We start from the raw sequence: 19,082 nt of genomic DNA on the forward strand, positions 1-19,082 counted from the left end.
GCACTGTCATGTAACATTGTAATACAGACTAAAAAAGGTTTTATGTTGACAGTATTTTCACATGATCAAAATAGCTTAAAACTCAGCTGGTGCCACCATAGTCTATTACATTTCTTTTGTTATTTGAGAAGGATTTGCTTTCTGCAAAAAATTTGAACTACACAATTTGTATCTGAAAGTAATGCTGTCTTGTTTTATTACATGAGTTAACAGCCATCATTATACCGGTATATTCATCAGATGTACTGTTGCCTGTACTGTTTCAATTAGTCTAATGCTTCTGATGTAAGAGATAGAGAGTAAATTGTGGTGGTGGTGGTGGTGGTGGTGGTGGTGGTCGATGTTAAATTACATATTAAAGTCTACTACTGGTACAGCTAAAATGAGGTAGGCTTGGTGTTTCACTTATGGGGCATTACGTTTTTCACACGGAGCCAGACATATTTTGACTCCAGATGAACAATAACAGAGGCACAACAAACACAGCAGGATCCTTTGCCCAATCACATTGAACTCTACTAAGCATTGCTATTCTAATACAGCACAGTAAAAACAAGCTTCTAATGAAAACATGACACATGGACTTGATGATTTAATGACTGCAATTGTTTATTTACTAACTGATAATCAACATTTCAACTTGACTACTTGTACATGTAAATCCCACTGTGCACAGCACCTATATGTACTTGTACCATAGTTGTTTCTTAATGCATTAGAAGTTATGTGAGGGTGCGCATTAAATGTCATGTCACTTGAATGAAACACCAAGCCTCCATCATTTTAGCTAGAATAGATGGTGATGGTTGCAGTTACCGGTAGTCTAGTTCCTGACAGGATGGTATTCCATACTACAATGTACTTCATCACTATCCCAGTCTAGTCAAGGCCCTGACATAGATGAAAGGTGTTAATTATGGTTCAACCCTATTGTGAGTGAAGCATGAATGATGCATGTCAGTAGTAATCCATCACAAATTGATGGACTGTCTTCATCTCTTTATTAATATTCATTTGATACAGCTGTTTTGACGATAGCCAATGTTCAACCAGGACTCCACCCCCACTCCGTTTAAACTAAAATCACGTGGGGACGCAACATCATAATCATATTTATATGAATGCTGTAGGGGGGAGCACAGAAATCTATGTGACTGTCCTTGAAAGCTACAGTTGAATTTTATTACCACAGGACATTTCTAGAAGTTTGATTTTAAAATTTAGACAACGGTGTGGGAATATTTCAAGCAAGTGGATTAAGATAAGTCTGATCTCTTGGATTATACTGACGCAAAACTCCAAGCTGACATGAATTTCACAAACTGCTATCTTAAGAATTACAGTGTATCAGATTACAAGGTGAAGTGAAGATCCACAACTTAAATTGTCATCCAGAAGTTATGGGCAGGCTTATGATGACAGGATTGCTGTGCAGAAACTAGGAAATAATCTGATGGGAATAATGAAGGAAGTTATCAAACTGAAAAATTAATGAAAACGTTCTAAGATGACATGAATTTTAGAGAAGTCACCCAAAGTAATATGTTGATCCAAATACAAGCCAAAAGGTCTCCACTTTGAAGTCTCATCTAAAAGTGAAGGGTAATATCCCTTCAGAATTAGGGGAATGAAAGGAATACAGATATATACTCAACTTAAGGATTCATACAGCATGTCTATGTTGCTGGGTCTGTGACTATTTTAGTGCTTGTTCTACATACCAGCTTGTTATGGTAGCCATTCAAACTGAGTAATTTAGCCAACAATCTCTTCCCCCCCAAAAAAAATAAATAAATAAATAAATAAATAAATAAATAAATAAAAATAAAAAAATAAATAAAAAAATAACAAACAAAAAAACCAACAACAAAAAACTACTTTTATTATAATACCTTTATGTTTGAATTTACATAATATTAGCATCCATGTACAAATTACATGTTAATTATCATGCACATTTGTAGCATATTTGTTAACTCATCACAGGAACTTGTGTAAATCACATGATGACTTCATTTGAGTAGTCAAGCAATCTGATTGGTCCTCAGTGTGACCAATTAGCTTATGAGGATATTTTCAAATTGTACTATCCAGATGATATAGGCTACTATAACAAGTTGGGAGGTAGTATGAACACTAGTGTAGTCACATGTCCAGTGAGGTAGACAAGTTATCGATACCTTTATATCAGAATTTATGACTTACATAGAATGCATGCAAACCTTGGAAATAAAAGCTCTTCAAATTTTTACTGTTACTTTTTAGAAAAAATGAAAACGCCAATCTATCATCAGTAAAAAATCAGGGTCAGCGTACAAAGTTTTAAATTAAAGGACAAACTGATTATAAAATGCAGCCATTTTAGAATCCAATATGGCCGCCGAATACAGTTATGTACATGTATAAAGACAGGCTTGGATTCATGGAAAACAAGCTACATGTACCAATACTGTCACAGCATTAATTTCATATGTACATACACAGGTCTCAAATTTAATTTTTTTTTTTTTAATTTTAATTTTTTTTAAATTTCTATGCTTGCATAAAGTCAGAGTTAGTCAAGTGAATTGTTGTTTTTCAGCTACACATTTTCTATTGATTTCTAGTGGTCTAACAGAATACCACCTTACAAATGTGTTAGTCTAGATACTATATTTAGTAGTCCATGTGTCCCACAATACTACAGATTTTGAGTCCTGATACAGACAACAAGTTATCGACCATGTTGAAGTTCAATAGTCGATTATATCTTGAAATTTGTTGGAAGCAAATCCCAAATTTTTGCAGACATCTCATCAGCATTCTCATGGGTTTACTTGACGTCAGCAAAAATTTGGAATTCGCTTCCAAGAAATCGTTTGACTCTGTGAGTAAAAATATTCATTATATTTTGTCAATATGTTCTGAGCAGTCATCAAACATAAACTTCAGATTAAATCCAGTGAAAATTTCCTTCCAGAACAATTTCAAGTTTGCTTTCTTTCAATTTTATTCACCAACATGAAACATTCCATATAGACATATTACGTACATGCCAAGTAGCCAGTTTGTTTTGCATTTTGTGGGGATGCGATATTAGATGTTGGCAGGAAATGAATTATGATACCTGTTACCTCAGGAGTATCACATCACAACATTTACCTTCATTCACTGATATTAGAATCACAATCCCTAGAGGAAGTTACCTGTCAGGTCAACATAGAAGTAGGCCATGTGTATAACAATCAGTGATATGCCAGACGTCAGTCAGATTTCATTGGATGTTGCATCAAACCAGGCAACAGAATACACTTTAAAGAATTAAACATCGTAGAAGTATTTATTAATGCTACGATACAAAGCGAAATTAGCTTCATTCATCTGTTTGATCTTTATCCTTTTAGGATAATTAGGTTTTTATTAATACTAGATACTGACGTGATCCGGCAGGTTAGCAATGAAGTACAGACGCAACAATAAATACACACACTAACTACAATGTACTCACTTTTCCTTACTAGGTATTTTTTAACCATGGCGAATCAAATCTAAGTACCAAGTAATTTGTACTTAAGATAATGAATCAATACAATGGTTTTAAACAGATCTAGTTTATAACTAGTCATTCAAAGTGTAAATATGATGAAAAACAGAGAAATCTGTCTATAAATGTGTTCTTAACTTCTGTCCCCTGTAGATAATTTGAAATTAGTGTGTTTAAGTGGAAATAATTCTGACTGACTTGATGGAATAATTGGATGTGATATTAAATGTTAAAACAATCTCTGATTTAGAAGTAATAGATGAAAATATACATTTGAGAAAAAAATTGCCCCAGAGACCTGAATCCATTTGATTAGAATTTGAAAGACACTAGTGGTTACTGTGGGGCAATCATGATATTAATTTAAACGTGAACAAGTTGAAAAATTAAGAAGTTTTGTCAAAATCAATAAAAATAGCATATTACTCAAAGTAATGGAACAAAGAATATCAACTGAAAGAGAGATTTTGTTGATGCCATGGGAACCAAGATGAGAAAAATGTAAAATTCTATCTCTTTGCCAAACCATCATAGTGACACTAATGCTATATACCCCTAGGTTTCTCAAAGATGCAAATCCAATTAATATTACTATATACATAGTATAAATTGACATGGCAACCAAAATAACAAATTCACGGTAAACCGTTAACTTGCGCCATTTCTCAATATGGCATTGATGAAAATAACACCAATATAAGAATGAACAAGCAGAGGTTTAAAAATTGAAAACCATGAGAAATTCTACTTGTCCATTGGGACAAGTACAACGTACTTTCTAAAATCACTTGCCCAGTTCTTCAAATCACTTGTCTGACTTTGGGACAAGTAAAATAATGCCCTTCTTTTGAGTCTTGATCCATGGCAGCAGCCTCTGTAAGAATATGATTAACAAGCATACTTAGTCCCCATTGTATTATTGCCTTGAATTATAGACATTCCAATTTCAATGTTGTTGATTTATCATAATTATAATAATATGGATTATACGCTGAAGTCAAACAAGCTATACATGATTTATGTACATCTACACGTATATACAGTTGAAATTGACAATTGTAAAACTGCTCAATATCAACAGTCATTCTTTGTAAAAACATTAGACTTGAACATGTGGACAATAGTACTATGTGTGCTAAATCTTGTGACACCTTTGAAATGGCAGTTACTGTCGAAAACATTCTGACTAATACTCTCCCCCGATGTGTTATTCCTTACCCAGGACCTACACCGTAATTATAGATATAGATACAGATATTTTTGCATGGGTAATAAGGTAAAATCTACTGTACAATTTAGAGGTCTTCTTCCCACCAAAATTACGATCATAAAAGATGATGAAACTAAATTATCATATATCTTTTTTGTTACAGAATTTTGAGTACCACATGATAGAGAAAGACTACCGAATGTACATTACAATGGGTTCTGTGTGTCCTTCCATGCATCTGTGCCTAATAAGTCATTTCTCTGACATGTGATATTTGATTCCATTCAAACATGGCCCAATTAAAAGTGACATATTATAGGCCGGGAATATATGCACATCATTTTGATCCAGATTTTACTATCACATTTCACTGAATATACATCAACATTGGCAGAATTCTGTTTGACGCAATGCTTAGAAAATCTAGAAAGAAAGTACTACAACTTTACCAGTGTTAACTTTTAACAAGTTTTAACACATCAAATGAGTGATGAGAGAGCTTGGACAAAGTGCTGTAAACCTGGAAATTTTCACTAAACATCTGATAATTTTTTTCTTATTTTGGAAAACAAAAGCACAAAAATATATAGAGACCTTCTTGTACATGAACACAATGTACCAGTCTGATAATTAGTAAAAAGAGGTCGTTTAAAACTATCTGAAGACTGTCAAATCACAGAATTTTCTAGTGATGAAAATATCTAGTACTAGGTTTTTAGTATATGCTAGGACGGAGATCGAGAGATAGAGAGATTGAACGTGTGAAACATATTGATTATAGTCATAAAACTTGCCCTAAATCGTACACTATTAATACATTTTGTATAAGTCAACATATTTTACAACTTAGATAATAAAACCCAGTGATGAGACCTAGTAATTTAACACTTGATTTATTGTCAAATTATATTGACAAATATATATACACAATAGTGTCATGGTTTTTCTACACATTTATGAAATATCACTGTTATGAGAGATAGTTTGTCCCATTATGCTGGTGGTGATTTACAGAGATTCATAAACCAGTGATGAAATATGTTGAACCGTGATAATGAAATGTGACTAAAAATGTATGAAATGAGCCCCTGTGGATGAACTGTTCTTTTGACATCATTGAAACTTTAAGTAATATATCAGGTGCATGTAAGATTTTAAGAGTGTCAGAATTTTCACTTCCTGAAATCAAACTTGATACTCTGTTAGGGGGTTAATACTTAATACTTTGCATGCAGCTAAGGGGTCAAACTTGACTGGGGGGGGGGGGTGTTATTGTGACATCACATGGATAAAAAGTTGTACAGCTGTTGCTATAATATTTAAATCAAACGCTTTTGCTAATGATAAGTTACAGTTAGTTAGTATTTATGTTTTAGTTTGCTTTGCTTGGAATTGTCAGAATGATTTGGCTTTAAATTAGATATAAAATTGTAGTGTTATTGATTCAGAATATTGATTCAGAAATGTTGTTAAACTTCATCAATTCCCATTCTTCTCATAATCTCAACCTTTTACATGTGGCAGAATGACTAAACGTAACAAATTGTTGTCCCATTCAGATGGAAAAAAAACTATATAGAGAAGTGGAGTATAATCCCTTTGACCATAACTGTGAATCCTCATTGTGTTTGAGACTTTTACTGAGCAGATGTCAAGATACAGTATTCAACACATTCATGAACAAAGAGACTCTAGAATAATGATCATAATAGCTCTTTCCCAAACTGTGCGCAAAGTGAATATTAACAATTATTAACTTTATACGGACCTATAATGCCACAACGGCCCTCTATATTTTGTCAACTCCCCAGAGACCATACAGTTTATAGCAGCCTACATAGGATTAAAGCATTCACATTACAACCTCTATCCTATCAGGTACCCAATTATACAGCTGGGTTGACGGGGGGGGGGGGGGGGGGGGGGGGGACAATGGTAGCGACAAGTCTTGACCCCACACAACATACAGATTCCAAACCGGCCACTGCAACTATTCAAATACTACAAATTGTGCACTACAATATTGTAAAATATCTAAATACAGACCTGAAGCTAGCAAGCTGAACTTTATATAATATTATCTATAAAATATTAAAATGAAAAACATATGTAAAGTATAAATCTAAACTCATTGTTTGTCGTGGTAGACATGAAGGAAGGTGTCATGTAATTGTTAGCTTGTATCAAAACATAACTGCTCAGCTCACAAAAGTTCATTTATCTATTTCCAGGTACCATAAAAGTGCCATTAGCAGAAGAACAGAGAGGGAATGAAAATATGGTAGGTGTCAATGTTGTTGTTGCACCAAGTAATGTGATGCCTGATCAGTGGGGTTTGATAAGTAGGACTTGAAGGTGACTCAACATTTTCACAGCCAAGTTGATTGTTTTAGTCAAAATTATTTGTATTTCCAAGAATATTACATTAAATCAACTACTAGGGTTATCATAATGTGATTATCATATGTAATTAATGACAATCATTGCCAGTTTTCTAAAAATATAAATAAGCAGTATTATGTACAGTTTAATTTATATGTAATTATGTGTTAATATACAGGGCTCACAATTAGCTGTAGTCAAGGGCATAGTCTACCTTGACAACCAAATTTGTAATCGCACACGTGGTAGTCTGTTAGACCAATGGAAATCAATGGAAAATTGTTGCTGAAACAGTTCACTTAGATTAATTTGCCCAAAAGATATTTCTAGCTCTGATTTATCTGTATTAATTTACAGGGCTCACAATTAGCTGTAGTCAAGGGCATAGTCTACCTTGACAACCAAATTTGTAATAATTGTACATGTGGTAGTCTGTTAGACCAATGGAAATAAATGGAAAATTGTTGCTGAAACAGCTCACTTGCATAAATTTGACTACCAAATACCAAGCCTAAAAGTTACTTCAAGCCCTGCTTTATCTGTATTAAAATTAATGTTTATAAATGTCTACAAAGCTTATTAACATGCCTGTCTCTTTTGTGTGTATTTCAAGAATATTTCATAAACTTAAAGTCAACAGTGCAAAAAATGACACTTATATACAAATGAATGCCTGTTGTTATGTGAAATAAATTTTTAGCTTAATTTCCTACTGATTGAAAATTCAGACTTCTCCGAAAACTTTTACTAAACTTTTGCCATATATGTAGAATGTAAATCAACCAGGCCTATCAGACATGCATGTATCGTTAATCTTATTTCTTCTCTATTGGATATTCTGTTATCAAATTTAACACATACCTCAGTACACTGCATTCCACACAACATCTAAACTTTGTTTTTCTCATTGACGTTAACAACAGGTTGTTGTAAAACCAGAAGCCTCTGCAGGCAGTCTAAAGAGACGAGAAGCAAAGAAGACTTCTACAGAATACACTGTCCTTGATGATAATCACTCATGTGCATTGGTGGAAATGAAACCTTTGAAAGGTAGATATAATAGAAATATCAAGGGTTGCCAAAAGACTGTGTGTATCATACCCATTTTATATTCCCCAAGAACAATTTAGATAGATAAGAAATAGGCTTCCCATAGACCAGTCATTGACTCATGTGGTGTAATTGAGGTGTTCCAGGAATTGATAGCATTCTGTGTACATTCTGTGTTAAGAGTCTATTATTTATACTACCTGTATAATACTTTCATGTACCAGTGAAATTTTTATTTGTGTGTATCAATGATTAGAACTGAGTAATTTAATTTTTCACGTACCAAAGGAATGTTTTAAATTTAGCCATTTGCAAATTTGCTAACAGTTGCAATATACACAGCCATTAGAAGTAGTATGAATTACTTGTGGTATTGAATGATATCCAGTGACATTATCAATACCATTGTGCAACAGTCAGCCTTTGTCACGCTCCAGTTAACCAATATAAAGCAATAATTCCCCGATTCAGAATATTAAAACTGACAGTCAGTTTTACATGATACAATGGTTGTAATATATATCATTTACTCTGCTGAGCTATAAAAAAAAACCCGTTTGTATATTAAAATTAATAAAGTAATCAGTGACAGGATGTAATTTCACTTGTGCCGATCCCTGCAATATATATATATATGAGCGTATACACTGTTACAGTAGTTTATTGCTTGCTAATTTAAACCATACATTTACAACCCCAATATAAACTGAAAGAACAAAATAGAGGTTAATTAAATGTAACAATTACTAACGTTATCCCTACCTGAGTATTTGATTGTCAGTAAACATATATAAATTTCATACTCGATAGAGTCATTTGAATCACCTTTTATTGAATCGATCATTGCCCCACCACTGAGATTCTCACCATGTTTAGTTGGGAATTACTTTAAAGCCCCAATAGCTGTAACTGTTTCACCATTTTGTTGTTAAGTTTTTGTCCAGTTGCAAAATACTGTTACAGTACAATAACACTTATAAACTTTACTTGAAACAGTTACCATCATTTAGATTAGCTGAATCATCTCATTTTTACCTGTTAATGCCTATGTGTAAACAGCTTGATGTCCTGATGTAAACAAGTATATGTAAACAAGTATATGGACTTCACTCGTCCCTGCATACATTGCATACATATGTGGGTAACTGGTGAATCCAATCTAGCGCTCTCATTGACTGAGATGATTAACCACCCAAAAATACCATAAAGGAATGTGGGAATATACATTGTATACATATTTCCATGCTAATTCAATATGGTGGATCCAAGATACTGATTACTAGTTACTGGCGTTCTCGCCCGAACTGATGGGTCACGAGATGCCGCAGGGACCAGTGAAGGGTATGGACTTGTTTGTCAACAAATTGTCAATTTGTAGGATGATGATAGTGTGTGATTATTGGATTGAATATGTTTCTCAGTGAGTGCAATATAAGTTGAAAATATGTGCAAAAACTATGAAAAAAGGTATAGTTTCAGGTACAGGTACGTTGTAATTTGTACTTGGGCTAGCTGCTTTAACAGCAATTGTTTACATCATATAATTTATGCACTGAAACCGGTCTAAATATCTAAGACATGATGGAAAATTACAACTCCATGTAAGTAATTTTTGGCGGTTTCTTGAAACATAAACCAAATGATTTTGTAAAATTTTGTAACTGTTATAACCCTCACATTGCAAATGTGAACACAGCTTTAACCATCAGGAGTGTACAAAACCATTATTGCTTGGCGTATCAGAGTTGATAGTGGTTATTAATTTTATCACACCATGGTAACCAAAAGTAGAAAATCTAGTTGCAAGGCACATAATTTAATAAAAGCCTGGGGAACTGTGTCTTGTTTCTATGTTTAGAAAAGCTAATAAATGTAAACCTGGAAGTTTTTGCTAATGACTTATATTTAGCTTATTTCACTGGAAAATAAAAGCACAAAATTAAAGTAAATAGTGACTAAAATGCCTTTCTTGTACATGATCACAATATACCATGATCACAATATATCTAGTACACTATTGTAATTAGTAAAAAGTAGTCTCTGGAGACTGAAAATTGCAAAATTTTCTGGTAGCAAAAATATCATCTAGGTTTACAGTATACTGATTTGGTTGTCAAAACCAAATGAAAGATTGCTTGGTTAGGCTCTGTCAGTAGTATAGCTGTTGTTATGGTCACTCAGCATAGGTTGTTACTTAAGCAATAAAACCACTGTTGTTGTTATTGTTGTTGTTGTTGTTGCTGTTGTTGTTGCTGTTGTTGTTGTTGTTGTTGTTGTTGTTGTCACTGTTGAACTCACAACTATGATACTTATTTCAGCAGTAAAGTTGTTGTTGTTGTTGTTGTTGTTGTTGTTGTTGTTGTTGTTGTTGTCATTGACCTCCCAGCTATAAGTATCTGCTATTTCAGCAATAAAGCAAACAGACATAGATATTAATTGTAAAGCCATTTAGCAGACAGTCTGGATTTATTCATATTGAGAGACTGTCAAATTATCCTACAAATCTGTGAAAAAAACTTGTTAAAATTTCACCATTTTGATGACTGCTTATGAAGATGACTCCATTGGCTAGTTGTTGGTGAACACCTTGTACTGAATGTAAATAGTCTTAATGAAATCACACCACATATAAAAGCTTATATCTAGGACTACACAATTCACAATTGACGTCCAAGCCAGCTTTATCTTGAAGGAATAACACAGTGTCATGCATGGTGCTGAAATCACACCATCCGCAATCACAGCAATCATGACTGTTCCTGCTGTTATAAAGGAAGTAAAGTGTCAGGAACTGACAATGCTGTTCAGTAGTTGTGTGTACTGATAATAGCAACACTTGAAACATGCCTCAGCTCTTGAAGCAGTTGTAATGTCAACACTTGAAAGTGGTGTCAGTCAATATGATATCCCAGTGAATGGTAAAACCACTACTTATATATATAGTGTTAGTAGAACCGTCTGTATGAAGTGATGATAACCTAACAACCGTGTCTACAATTTGAAAAATGTGTTAACTTAATAGACATGTGATGTTTTAAACCTATCCAATGGCTTAAAATGTACATTTGTGTAACTTAAAGTGCAAGAAATGTTTGTCCTAGTCTGTGAGGTACGCCGTGATGGGGCGCCCTCACACATTGTTCAACCCTTCCCAGAGGAGGTGGGTGAGGACGAAGCAACATGATGTATCTTACAGTCTATGTTTGTCCAATCCTTGAAAAAAGTCCCCCCCTAGAAGTTTTAATCTGCCCGATCCTTAAAAAATGTTAGTTTGCGTAACTTTCCTTTAAGCAATTTTAACCTGCTCAGTGCTCGAAAAATGTGAGTTTATGTAACTTTCCCTCAAGTGATTTTAACCTGTCCAATTTTTGAAAAATATGCATTTATATAATTACTTTATCTCAAGCAATTCTAAAGTGCCCAATGCTTGAAAAAATATTCATTTGTGTAACTTTCTCTCAAGCAATCCTAAACTGCCCCATGCTTGATAAATGTGTATTTGAATGTGTAATCCACCAAAATGTTCATTTTGAAGATACAGGCAGGATTTTGCCATATTTATCCTGCACTATTTCTTACCTATACTGAAACCACATAGCAAAATAATCAATTATCTCCTTTTATGGTCTTCTACCTGTTGAAGTTACTGAGTTTGGGGTTATTTGCCAGATCTCACAGCTATTGTGATAGAGTTTGTCTACCCCCATAGCTGTGGATACAATTTTTGCATGTTTTATGACACATTTTTCGTAAAAAACGATTTTATTAGCTAACATTGATGTAAGAACAAAATCAACGCTGACGAAAATGTATGGAGACTCAGTTCCCCAGTAATTTTTGTTTGCTATTATAAATGATTGCATCATAATGTACCTTGGTACAATTACATGATATACACTCTGCCAAGAAACTCTCTCAGGAGGGAACATGATTTAAATATCCTGTCACATGTACTTTATCACAATGTCTCATCATGATCCCTAATGTCTCGGCGTCTTCTTCATTTTATGATATTAAATTACATTACATTCGTGTGTTATAAATTCAACAACTAATCATGGAAGTATTACATTCTATTCCCAGATGAGTAATTAGCACCCAACTTGATTGTGTCTATACATAGTACAGTAATAGGGTGAAATCGTGGATCATGTTGGAGAGACTGATTTTAAGGTGTGGACCCCAAAAATTCAATTTGATTGGATTTATCGTACCATATTATGTGTACAGCTATACAAATACATTTACTCTTGGGTAGTCTGGATGCCAACGTGGTTTCTAACTAAACCACGTCTGGTCAAAGTCCCTCAATCAGCACAAAAAGTTGTTCATCCAATCAGTGAACCCCAACTGCTATAGTGACGTAAACAGTGTATAAGTAGCGTCCTGAGCTGACAAATATACCATATTTGGACTTTACATAACTGCCCCAATAAACACTAACTTTATGGGGGACTGTTATTGGTTAGAATTTTGTGACTGATTAACAAAGACATGATGTTAATGACTGTGTGGGTGGGTGTGGATGAATTTTAAATTGCATCTCATGCATCTCAGGACATCTAGAGTAACGACTTTGACTATACTGTGAGTGGAGGTGTAAATCGTAATGATACCGTACAGGAACTAGACTACTCTTGTGTGACTCACTATAGGTCAGGGTATACAATGTTACAATTAAGTCATTATATCAAACAAAGCAGTTTTCAAAAAATGTTCCAGTTACAGCTTGTAACAGCTTTAATAACAATATCAGTGAGTACACTAACAGTGAGTGGGTTACACTTTCTTTGTACAATGAATGCAACTGTGATATGATGACAGCATGTATATCTTTTAAGTCTTGTTTGTATGCATCATGCATGCATCTGACATCTGTAAATCTCAAACAACTAAGCTACACTGTCTAACAATGTTACAGGAAGTCGTATACCAAAGTAAACTTTAATGTCAGTGCAATCAATTAAACACAGCTGACCAGGAACTAGTAAAACATGTATCCACGTGGATCTAAGCGTTTGACAACTGCAATCAATTCCAGACTCATCTGTGATGTAGAATATGTTTACGCTACATTTTTAGCATTTATGGAAGATTGTCACATGAGGAAATTTGTTTGGTATGTCATGTCATGTAGGATGGACTTCAAACTCCTTAATATCTCTGCCTGCTTTGAATAACCAAGAATTGTTAGAATTGACAAAAAGATGGTTTTAGATTAAAAATGTACACACCTTTCAAATGTAGAAATACAGTATTGACCTGCGTTGTTAATATGCAAATTAGGTCTAATGTTAAACTGATTGCCTTCCATAATGTGTAGTGGAACCATTGGTTACAAGATAAATAAACTACTATGATCTTATCTGTTTAATATGTAAATTAATAAATCATGCAAATTTTCATTAATAGCTTAAAACATTACAGTTAATTCCAATGGTTTAGTCAATTATGTTCAGAAAGCAGTGTGTGAAATGAAGGGAAAATGACTACTGGTCATAAGTACTGACATATAGCAAATGCTGCTGGTCCTTACGGAAAACTGTTGGTCCATACTCAATGCAGTTCACATTCATGATATTTATATACACCAATCATGATGACTGACAAGTTGTTGTAGTTCTGAAAAAAATTGTTGGTCCGAACAGAAATCTGTCAGTCTTGGATCGACAGGCCGGCGTTAATTTCGCAGGCTGTTAGACATGTTTCAAGTGAGTGCAAAAGGAATTGGTAAGAAATAAAAGTGTTATGGTATACATTTTATGAACTATACTTAAATTAATAAGAAAGCCACCACCAAATTTGTAGCATAAACCAACTGTAAACTGAATGCCTCTCATAAGGGACGGTTTTCAATTGATGCACAAGATTAGCAAATGAAGATTGCTTTATTTGACTCAGCGACATGGAGGACTGGTATTTTATAAGTGAATCATCCAAAGGGAATAAAATAGAGTGAACATGCAAGGATTATTTCTAGATATAGGACATACATGTAAGTGTCAAATACATGCACACAGAAATATCAATTAAGGGTTCTGCAGTTTCAAGTAATTGATGATAGTATGTTAGTTGTGTAGTGTAGTAAGTTCATATTTTTGTAGTTACTATTTAAAAAAAAAAAACATGCAAGCTAGCAAACACATATGAACAAGTCAACAAAAACAGAAAAATATATAATGTTTTGACATGCTTAAAAGGCAACTTTGTAGCCGAATAACTCCTGAATATGTTGATAGCTGTATAGTTGGGCAAGTAGCAGCGCCCTCTTGAAGTGACATTAAAGGGTAATGTGAAACCTGAATCTGTTGATTTGAAATTTCTCATTAATATACCACAGTATGATTTCCAAAACAGTCAAGCATAGTTTTACCTATTAATTATTTTTGGAAAAGTTATGTGTAATTTCAAGCCTTAATTCTCAAGATATTACTCAATGATCAAAACTCATTATTTAATATGCAAATGACTCAGATGACTGTTTTGTATCAAAATCTAATCAGTTCTTGTCATTTCCATTATAACATATATATGTGTGGCACTTTTCATAAGAATTGGCACAGTAGTTTTTGGGATATCATACACGCACACACATACATACACACACACACAACACACACACACACACACACACACGCACACACACACACACACACACACATGGACAGACAAAAGCATAACATTACCTCCCCTTATGAGAAGTTAAAAAAGTAAAATGCACATTATCCATCTATGACCTTAATTGAGAGTGTTCTCAGAAACCGGTTCGAATGAAATTAGCCCAGACATGTAAGAGATATGGTTAAAGCACATGAACAATGCCTGTTTTTGCACACAACTCAAAACCCCAGCCCCATACATATTCAGGCAACCATGTAGGCACGATGAAAACATTTCTGATCTACCCTAGACTGGTGAATGACAGTTGAAACAGAGGTCACTGTAATGCTAGCTTCTGCATAGGGTAATTAGAATTATGTTGTCATTATACTGTGATAATTGACAAATTGAATTGTTTGTACTTGAAAAATACTAGACATTGATGGAAACTTATCTTTACACAGCATAAGGTTGGAAGGCCCATTGAATTAACATATAAAGCCTACAATGTTATTGTCATCTTAAAACCTTTTTATCATATAACTACATTTGATTAGTCTAGTCCTATAACTGTCAATGTTTTCTATGAGCACTTTCATCTTGATTGTAGTGATCATAATGCGTAGATAAAAATACCGGTAGACTAACATTTTGATTTGCAGAATTCCGAGAAAGGCTCCATTTGATAAGGATATGAAAAGGAAGAGTGTGCCTCGATACGACATACCTTACAGACTAACTCAGTAATAGAGACAAACAAAGTAGAAAACTTGTAATTATAGAAAATATGATATACAGTCAGGCATTTAATTCAAATTTAACTTTTAAAAGGTTTCAGAATATCATGTCAAGCACAAGTGCGATAATTAAATTGATACTTTAACAAGTGTCAGTAGTGGACAGCATTCCTTGTTGCATGTTATGTGTGGGACTGAGTAATATTCACAAGTGTGTCATTAAAATTTAACCCAACCCAGGTAGCTGTTGGTGTTCTCAAACCTAACTTCAATGTGGTGAGATTCAAATGAGGTATACATGTGTTACACGAAACTTGCAGTGAGTTAGAAAAATGATTTATAGTACATGCACTTGTATATGTCTGGACTATGGGTAAATTTCATGCATTCTATAGCTTTGATAAATCATCACGTAATGTCCAATATACTAATTATTTACATGATCAATGTCTTGGCATTACTGGTAAACTATTTATGACAGGTAATGTTTGATTTTTTAAAATTGTGTACCATGTCCAGTACATTACTAATGAATTGTACTATTTGCACTCTCCAATTTTGTCAATAGCTTACAGACATCAGATGCAGGTTCACATGATAAGTAAGCTGTGTAGTATCCTAGGTGACCACACTTATTCATCACGCATCCAGACTGTCCTTGGTATACCAGTGTTGGTAGATGTTCATAATGTTCAGCCATGTACTCAGGTAAGAATGATGATATACTATACGACATGTATGCATATTCTTTATGGCCCAAATATGGGTTTTGCGGACCAAGGTTGTACGGGGAAGGGCCCGACTTTTTATGTTAATATGCCTAGCAATAAGACCACGCCCATGACAACAGCCAAGTGATCACTTATATTGCAAAGATAACAAAAGAAATTAGTAGACAAATGAATAAATATTTTTAAAATGTATGTAAATGTACCTAACAACAAGACCACGCCAACCATAGCAACAGCCAAATGATCGCATATATTGCAAAGATAACAACATGGTTGGATAGGCAACTGGATAGTCATTCAGCAAATGACCACCTATACCAAGCATGGATCAACATGTGGATGGACAATTTTATAAACTGTAGTTGTGCTACAACGTCATTGGCACTATTTTCATACACCCCATGTAGTGGCAGGGAAACATCATTTGATTCACATAATCACATAAATTGGCAGTGAAATATTATTTTATCGGCAGAAATGTCATAATAGTGAAGAAATTAACAAAACAAAATCACTGAATAAACGGAGATTGATGAGCACGCCACTTGCCATATTTGGGCAAAGTGTGCTGGGTCGTGATATGGAAAGTTATTGCCTGGGTTTCAATGCACATGCTCTCCATTGAATTGCATTGGAATTACTACAAGTATATTATAAAGTGTCTTATTTAACACAGAGACTGGTTACTTATGAAAAAGAAAAAAAAATTCTTGAAATATTTTAGAACTAATAAATTAAAACAAAATCCTCTGCCAAGCTGAAAATATAGTATGATATCCAACACACTTTGTTAAAAAACTAAATGCCATATCGATAAAACATTAAATTTGACAGTCTGGCATCTTAAAGTAGTGGTAGGTGTGAGACAGTTTTTTTTTTCTGTATTTTTAAAATTTATATGATTATCACAAAGTATGCCTTAATTTTAACAGCAAGTGTTGTGACATACTCTCCTACACTGTACTTGTTTTTAAAAAAAATGTCTTTATTTTATGAGGTGTATATCATTTTGACTGAAGGTTGTGCAATGTACTCAGTCATTATAATATATTACCTAGAGTATGTATGTTGAATTGTCAAACAGGTGTTTTATGAATTCATGAATCAGACTTGTCAATATCATGCATTACTTTGCTGAGATATGTCGAAGCCCGGGAAAAAGGCTGGGTGAAAAATGCTTCTTTTTATGTATTCCTATTGCAAAATGTCACAAGTCAATAAATTACTAGTACTACTGCTATGTCGCACTACAGTGCAAATATATCATTTTAAAAAATTAAGTGTTTTCGGCAAATATGGCACGTTTTTATAGCAATTGCCTGATGTTGAGAATAGCTATCATATTTGAAAGGAAGGTATTTGTATGTCCCTTGGCAATGAGTAGTTTTCTATATGTACATGTACATGTAGTATATATACTTGTCAGTCTGTATACAGGCAGGATCTGTAACTGTGTAGTGGATGTAGGTTATTTTGCATGAATTACACATGATTTCCAGCAAGGCCCAAGTTTAAAAGAAGAGAATACTCAGTGAATTCACAATGTCTAATAAAAAAAACTTAGACGTTCAACAAGATAGATGAAATGTGTTGGTTGCATTCACTTTCACCTATCAGTACAGAGCTGGTATTACTCAGAAGTGACATACAGGCCTTGCCAGACAACATCTGTTAAATATGATGCCAACTGTTTCTAATGTTATTATATTGTAGAACAATACAAACAGTTGACAATGACGTTACTCAGTAAGGCCTGTATGACATCACCATCTAAGTTGAGACTAATTCCTACTCCATACTGACAGTAAAAGTGAATGAAATCATTGCATTTTAGTTACTTAAAGTGGCCATATGGATGAGGATTGGGTATTTAATTTGGATTTTTAATTTATGAAACAACTTTATCATGGCTTCCTACTAGGAAAATCAATGTGAAAAAAAATTGACTAAGTCTGTGTTTTGTAACACAATAAATTGCAAAAAGCTAAAAAAAAATGTGTACAAAGTTTGTTATTGTACGTATAATAAAAAACATTTTACACATTTATTATGCTTTTTGCAATGTATTGATTTACAACCACAGACTTAGTCAATGTTGTTTCACATTGTTTTTTCTAGTTGGAAGCCATGATAAAGTTGTTTTATAAATTGATAATCTAAATTCAATACTCAATCCTCATCCATATGGCCACTTTAATATCCAAGTCTTTTTATTAAAGCATAGTGAATTCACAAGGTATCCTTCCTATTTAATAAGATCATTTCTTTCAGCAAACATCATTTATATAAAGACAAAAATAAAATTTGATGCAAACATCAAAGGTGTATGGAACTAGCATAATGCCAATGTTATTGCTTTTTAGGTGATGCTGTGAAATAATCTCTGTAACCATGTATGTGTACTTGGAATTATATATGTGACAGTGTGTATACATTTATAAATCCTACTATGTAGTAATATTCATTCTCTTAGGCATTTGGCTTGTGGAGTTTTAAACCATTCTTTACTCTTAGTCTGAACAGTGGACAACCCTAGAGTTTCTTAGAATGGTGCAACATGTACAGTTTACTTTAGTTTGCTATCATAAGGGATTGTTTCACACTAGCTCAGAACGTTAAGCCACTCTTTACACGTGTAGACAACAGACAACTTTTAGAGTTTCTCAGAATGCTACAAGGTATAAATGCTATCGTAAGGGACTGTCTCACACATACTAGCTGAGGAAGTGATAGTCATTCTAAATCAGGGATGAACAAATCCACTGGTCCTGGGTCCAGGACTAGCGATTTTTTTGGGCGGACCACACAAATTTTACCTTGTCTGGTCCGTCGGACCAGTACCTTACTGT

General features: G+C 33.9%; 1 protein-coding gene across 1 annotated transcript in view; it reads left to right on the forward strand.

The window, feature by feature from the left end:
* Positions 1–19,082, forward strand: part of LOC144434262 (mitochondrial mRNA pseudouridine synthase Rpusd3-like) — a 41,437-nt gene that overhangs the window by 13,121 nt on the left and 9,234 nt on the right. The window contains exons 4-6 of the mRNA XM_078122719.1: positions 6,965–7,014; positions 8,039–8,165; positions 16,071–16,210. Coding sequence (XP_077978845.1) covers positions 6,965–7,014; positions 8,039–8,165; positions 16,071–16,210 — 317 coding nt within the window. The remainder of the gene's footprint in view (positions 1–6,964; positions 7,015–8,038; positions 8,166–16,070; positions 16,211–19,082) is intronic.

This window comes from Glandiceps talaboti, chromosome 1, assembly GCF_964340395.1.
Source record: "Glandiceps talaboti chromosome 1, keGlaTala1.1, whole genome shotgun sequence".
NCBI lineage: Eukaryota > Metazoa > Hemichordata > Enteropneusta > Spengelidae > Glandiceps > Glandiceps talaboti.